Genomic DNA, 7,601 nt, shown 5'->3' on the forward strand with positions numbered 1-7,601 from the left:
TTTACGTCTACCGGTTTCGAGACGTACCCGTCTCTTCGTCAGGACAATCATCCTACAAGTATATAAGTTGATTCGATTATAGGTCTAATTTTAATGTACGTTTAACCTCGGTTCGTAACGCATGTCTGTATTGAAAACTATATTGCATGTTGGTCTTCGGGTCGACCAAAAATCGCATGTGTTAGACATTTTGTGTAGTTTTGAGTGTGTAAATGGTGCTATGGTGGTGAAGGGTAGTATTGTTTGCATGCTGTGTTAGTGATTGTCCTGACGAAGAGACGGGTACGTCTCGAAACCGGTAGACGTAAAAATCTCGGTGAGTGGTTATATACTAATTTTATTAACATTTTTGTAAAAAAATAAATAAGAAATTTATTTAACTCTATGAGTTCATCTTTTCAAAACTGGAATGGGGAATAAAACATAATAATCTCAATTGGAAATAAAACACATATAATATTGTAAAAAAAATACCTGTAATTCTTAATTCTTCTTGTAATGATGATCCTGAGTTGGTCACTATAATTATTATAAATAACATGTTTTCTTTATTTTTAAAAATCACTTTCTTTTATCATTAAAATAATATCACATTGCATCGTTCAGTAGTACACTATTAAGTGAATTATTACTAACTGTTCTGGCACTATAGTTTACGTTTACTAGCTATATATATTTAAAAAGTTTCTAATTGCAAGAAACGTTTCATCAACTGGTAGGTATATGAGTATTACAATTTCCATGGTATAAATGTATTGGTGAATCGCAGCGGTAATATTTATCAAACAAAGATGAATCTTCGCTACGTCTCCACCATTTACACAACTGTCGATTCCAGCCACAGTCTAAAATATAGAACAGTTCTGGATATTCAAAACCTGTAACAAAGATAAATAAATTTACATGACATCATCGAAGAGGGACACAGATATTACCAGTAAAATCAAGTAGTAGTATTGGATTTAATAATAATGTTTTATTATTATTTATAAGTCATGGATAAAAATATAACATTTTGAGTGTGTCCAAATACTTGTTCACAAAATCTGGATTATCTCCAATTACAGGAGTTATTTTCATATTATTTTTTGACATCTCATCAAAGATGAAGAAGAATATGGAAGTCTGGGCATTTACGAGGCTGACGACCGTCATAGGCTGGTTTAAGTGATCACTTTACTCACGTGTAACATTCACCAATTCTACCCATTATTGACAACCACACTACTCAAATTCTTGGAAGTTCTATATATATGAACCAATTCAGAAACCTTGTTCTTGAATCACTAGAACTTCACAAGAGACATCTATTGGTGAGATGTAAAGAAGCTTTTTATTAAGCAGAAACTCTTATATTAGTATGTGAGGTCCGAATCCTGGATTATAATCACACACACGAGAAACGCCAAAAAATACCATTTTCATTTTTATTATTTAAGCTTATAATTTGACCAGATAATAAATTGATTTAAATTATCTGGTCAAATTATAAGCTTAAATAATAAAAATGAAAATGGTATTTTCTGGCATTTCTCATGTGTGTGATTATAATCCAGGATTCGGACCTCACATACTAATATAAGAGTTTCTGCTTAATTAAAAGCTTCTTTACATCTCACCAATAGATGTCTCTTGTGAAGTTCTAGTGATTCAAGAACAAGGTTTCTGAATTGGTTCATATATATAGAACTTCCAAGAATTTGAGTAGTGTGGTTGTCAATAATGGGTAGAATTGGTGAATGTTACACGTGAGTAAAGTGATCACTTAAACCAGCCTATGACGGTCGTCAGCCCCGTAAATGCCCAGACTTCCATATTCTTCTTCATCTTTGATGAGATGTCAAAAAATAAGATAAAAATATAAAAGTATTTACATTTCACTAGTTTGTTGGCATTCTGAAATGTATGTTTGTAAATACCAAATATGGCATATATATTGTTGTATGTGATATCATTATCGCTATAGAAAATATAGTAACAATAGCCATCGGCAATAACTTTGTGCGTTGTTATCATTTTGGATTGTGGAGGTGTTTCCAGGAAGCTTGTGTTCAAACGTGATTTACTGGCAGGAAATTCTTGATTTAATAATTTATTACCATCATAACATTGCAGTTTCAAAACTTGTATTTTCAAGTTTTTATTATTATTAATTATCTAAAAATAATGCATTAAATTACGATGACGTAATATGTAAGCATGTATTGCATTCATTAAATAAAGGCTTTGTGGATTGATGCTAAAAAAAATTTTTTTTTTTCAAAAAGAAAATGTGGAAAGAATCCTGAGCGTAACACACATGTAATTAACAAGGAGAAATCTAAATTATGACTAAGTCCTTTATCACATCAAGTGGACAGTAAAGGTGGAGTCAGGTGTGAGGTGCCAGTGCTGTTTCTCTCTTTCACTCTCTCACTATCCTATCAACACAACAGTTTATGTAAAAAAAACCTGAGAAAAAAAAAAAAATTAAATCGTGTAAGTATGAATTTTTGTATGTGGAAATAACGTAAGTAGAGGACTTACTGTAAAGTGATATTTCAGAATGCAAATTACAACTTGCTTTCATAAATGTTTAAAATACAATTAAAATAAAATGATTTTGATTAAGTGGTCAGGTTAGGAGTCGTAACAATCGGCGGGTATGTATGAGGAGATGCATGAACGTGGAAGAGGCGATGAATGTTTGCAAAGACAGAGTGGTGTGGCGTTTTATTCTCTCTGCCTACCCCTGCGGAGAAGCGGCGTGATGGTTAGTTAGTTAGTTAGTTAGAAATGATAAGTTTTTACCTAATAATGTGTAGTAATCTTGATCTCCAAGATGACCTTTAAATCCATACTTTTTTGTAATATTTTCAACTTTTTCTTTGGACAGTAAGGACATGAAGTGGGATGATTTCCTAATTGCTTCCAAGTTTAAAAGAAGCACTCCAGAATTCAAGCCGGGATATCCATCTTCATCTTGATTTGTGGCATTGACATTCAAATTATTCTCTATTCTAATTACCCTTGGCTCAGACCCAATTAGGGTTTCACTATGGTTTGTCCTATAATCATGAAGCAGGTGCCGATATACATTTGATAACTCACGTCCCAAGCCAAATATGTTGCTAGATGAAAATCTGTGAAATAAATCATACATTAAGTATAAAAAGTGGTCTGCGTCTGACAAAGCACTGAATTTAACCGCCCTACACATACTAATATATGTGATACGCGCGGTTTTTCTTCACCATTCTGCGCTAACTCATATGACATACGCGCACGAGAAAAGATATCTACTCCAAAAATATTTAATGCGTACCGTATACATTGACAAATTTTTGTCAGGTATACCTGACAATATTTTGTGACAATAAACGTTTTTGCTTGTTTATTAAAAATATGTCTGAAATAACTCGAAGGACACTATTTTATATATTAGGTGTCTTAACTGATGCGAGGCATCTATCGTTATTATATAAAAGAAGACGGAAGTCCGAGTATTCCAGGGCTTAGAATCTGTGCACTAAGCTGGCTTAATTTTTACCATTCCTTCCATTAATGAACATTAATTATTAGCACTGCAGTGTACATCTTTCAAAAATTAATTCTATTTGAATGTTCAGTAATGGGCAAAATGGTAAACGTTATACAAGAGTATAAAGTGATCACTTAAGCCAGGCAAATGCTCAGATTTCCATCTTTTTTAGAATAAAAACTACACACGCTTCCTTTAAGTTGAGACACTTGTAGTATATCTTAAGATTTTTTTATTAAATACTTACTTCTTAAATTCGTCAAATAAAAGAGAAATATTTGTTTTAAAGACAAGATCACAGTCCAGCATGATGACTTGCTTTTGGTGTAATGGTGCCAATCGGTGTAATCCCAGTGATATATAAAATAGAGCATCGGAATAATATGTTCCTGAAATAAAACGATATTATTTGTTATATATTTGTGAAGAATTTTTCACGTTAAGAAAACATTCTAAAGGTGGAGACTGACCGGAGTATTTCGTCGTAGCATAAAGTCGTAACATCGCTCGGCTCGTTGTACTGACTGCCTGAATTCTCGCATCGTAACATGTTACGTTACGATGAAGTGATCTAAGAGGCTACACCTTATTTTCTAGTTTTGTGTTTGTTTTCTTTTTAATTTTAGTAAATTTGAGTATGTAAACTGAACATTGAGAATAAAAAGGTGTGTGACATTGAACATGTAGATTTGTAACAATAATATGGCATAGAACATGGTAAATTGAAAGTTCGGGAATGTTTATTAGGTATTGTCATCATATAAGAAACTATATTTCTTTTATTACATGGAACTTCGTACTGTGGGAGACAAATCTCAATAAAAAACACCACAAAATAGTGCTTGTTACATAGAAGTCAAAATAGATGTGAGTATCAGTAAGTTTACACAATTGAGAAGTGAGGAAAGCAACAAACCTGGAAGTGAGCTGAAATGCGGAGACATAACATCAGTGATATCTTTAATTTTCTCAGAACTGATTTCCAGATCGTAAAAACTCAAATACGTTAAATATGCCTTTTGTTTATATTGCTTAGCAAAAAAGTAAAATGTAGAGTTAGCGATATGTCTGCTGGCATTGTCGGACAGAATATTAAAATGAAGCGAAGTTCCTTCACTATGAGCAAATATACTCCGCAATAAGGCCCTGAATTTGTTTATCAACTCGTTGTTGACAGATGCTTTGCCGAATATAATCCATATATTTATCACTTTCTCAACGGCATCTTTCATACTTTGATCTCTTTCACTAATCCGGAAGAGTGGGAATTCACTGTTTCGATAGTCCGAATTTTTTTTAATCCGAAAATAATTCATAGGATAACATTTATAAGTAAAATAACAAAAGAAAATTAATAACATCAGTCCGAGGTAGTTTAGAACTTTGGCGCGAAAACCCATTTATACAGTTACTAATTAAATTTACGAAATCGGAATTTATACTGTGATAGTAGACTGTTAATCAAATAACATATAAATAAAATATGTTAATGACAGAAAATAAATAATAAATCATCTAAAAAAACATTCCGACGCGGGTTTCCGTTTGACGGTTGGAGCACTGGGTTCACATGAAGTTAGCTGCAGTCAATGGGCCATACTTGGGCAGTGCCATATCCAATGTTTTTCGACATATATATTATTATTAATTTGAATAAGAAAATTACAAGGCACTAAACATTTTTTTATGACAGAATCGTTGGAAAAATACAATCATCTTCACAGTTTGGTTATTATTGGGACGCGCGTAGGTATTTGTCGACGAGACATGTCAGTACTATATTTTAATCCTCTATTAGTGTGATCAGCTAATATTAACGATACCGAGATACCGGTATGGTTAGTATTATTACATAATTTATATTCATTTAAATTTATTTAGCGACCGGCTTGATAGATCCTGTGCGAACCCATAGCAGAAAATCACCGCATACATATGTACATATCACGTACTTAAGGCCCGGTATTCGAGAAGTCGGCACTTAACCGGTTCGATGCCACGAGCGCGTTAACGCGCTCTCAATGGATAAATATTAAGAAGATCAGTAAATACTAAAATATTACAATTTACCTTATTATCAAAGTTACAGACATTTTTCTAAAAGCTTTCACTGATAGTCTCCTAGGGTTACCGACTACGGTTTTTAAAAATAATTTTTTTATATTTTCGTGCGACATTAAAGTTTATATTTATCTTTTTCTAATCTGACTTAACACAAATAAATAAATGAATAAACATATTTCATAAACGCAGTTATATTTCGGTTTAATTAAAAGAAAATGTGATTTCAGTATCAAGTTGTGACAAAGTAAACACATTTAAACTATGAAATTTTGTATTAATTGTTATAATTATTTTCTATTATTATTTTCTTTGTAAATGAAAACATCAGAAACATCCTTTCACTGGGTGACGCCAAATAAATACTTTTAAATAATAAAAAAAAACATGAATATTTGAACTCTGTTTTTTTCTGAGTGAACAGCTCAAACGCCACATGGTATAAGTTTTCATAATATCCTTTATATCTGTATACAAAAAATATACTTTTTTTTAGGTTTTATTCAGATAAAAAATCACGGCCTGCTGGGTACGGCCATATTAATACCTTCCGGCTTGCTTCCGGCATTGAAAGGATCAATTGTCTCTTAAAACAGGTATCATTTTATGAATTTTTTTCTTTCTTAAAACACCGTTTTTGTACTGAAAAAATAAGTTTTTTTCGAAATAATTATATGGTTTTAAAAATAAAAGAGTAATTGAAAAGTAAGGAGCCAAAAATATTTTTTTATATTTACTCTAAAAAACAAACAAAAAATCCAATATACGTTCTTTAAAAAAATCGGACGTGGAAAGACGTGTTACCTCTCCGGCGGTGGGCCCAAAGATTATATACGGTGGGCCGTTGATTGAATCCTGTGCTTGTGGGTATGGCCTTTTAATGAATGCAGGGATAAGGCGTGTCATTAAAAAAATGGGCATATAAAATATTTATCTGCCTTGAGTATGATCCTGTGCTAGAAGACCTCAAACGTCAAATTCATTGACGTTTGGCTTTTTCGACAATCACAAAAATTACGAATGAACCGAGCAAATTGAAAATTGACATTAACAACTCAATATTGGTAGCAACATATTTTTTTAACAACATAAATTCGGTCTTAGATCAATTACAAAGACTAAATAGATGTAAAACGCAGAATCAACGCAAAGTATCGGACACACTAATTATGTCATCTTAACGTTCTTTTGCGGTACGGATATTGCACCCAAGTATACGATAAGTTACCAATGTTAACTATAATTTTATTTTACATTTAAACACTAAACATGAACACGATCCCTGTAAACATAAAAATATAACCTCCAACCAGTGAATATACCGCAAAGTATGTGCGGATCTAGCCAGGAAATTCAGGTTTGCCGATTTAACTTTGAGGGTTGGACAGCATGACGCACTATTGACAACCGCCATATTTGATTGAAATGGTTATAATGGCAAAATCATGTAAAATTTACCGATTCGCAATTTTTTGAAAACTAATCTATGAATATGAATTTTCACACAGGTAACATGATTTTTCCCCTAATATTTTGCTTAAAATGTATCCTTGTTTCTCGGATGGATTTGCAAAGGGCTACCAACTTCATTAATATTTATTGTCCCATATTTCAGTTTTTGCTTTTTCCATCTCCGTGTTTGATTTTCAAACATTGATAGCCATGATACACCTCGTCTCGATATTCGTCACTATTATCAACAATTAATGAACAGGTTTTAATTTTCTTATGTTTATTTATTTAAACCATATCCGCTTCCTATGTGGAGCATTTGGAGTCCACAAACTGTCTCCAAGCTTTTCTGTCAGCTGCCAGCTTCTTTTCATCCTCCCAAGTCAGATCCGCGTCCCGAAGTTCTGACGAAAACTGCGGACAAATTGTCAGGAGTGGTCGTCCTGGGCGGCGCAAATCTGATGCCTTGTAAAAGAGGTAAACTTGATTAAGGCTCTCGGGAGACATGCTGAGTACATGAGCAAGCTAACTGAATCGCCCTTTCTTGATGACAGTTGTGACCAAATGT

General features: G+C 32.9%; 1 protein-coding gene across 1 annotated transcript; it reads right to left on the minus strand.

The window, feature by feature from the left end:
- Nucleotides 1-576: 576 nt before the first annotated feature.
- Xxylt (Xyloside xylosyltransferase) lies at nt 577-5,082 on the minus strand. Its single transcript, XM_088261368.1, has 4 exons — nt 4,437-5,082; nt 3,768-3,909; nt 2,791-3,122; nt 577-878 (listed from the first exon to the last, which is right to left on the minus strand). Exons 1-4 carry the CDS (start codon nt 4,918-4,920, stop codon nt 709-711), a joined length of 1,128 nt encoding a protein of 375 aa, XP_088117494.1. The 5' UTR covers nt 4,921-5,082; the 3' UTR covers nt 577-708.
- Between the last annotated feature and the right edge of the window lie 2,519 nt (nt 5,083-7,601).

This window comes from Brachycentrus maculatus, unplaced genomic scaffold (genome assembly GCF_059751285.1).
Source record: "Brachycentrus maculatus isolate JH-2025_06_01 unplaced genomic scaffold, ASM5975128v1 h1tg000153l, whole genome shotgun sequence".
Lineage (NCBI taxonomy): Eukaryota > Metazoa > Arthropoda > Insecta > Trichoptera > Brachycentridae > Brachycentrus > Brachycentrus maculatus.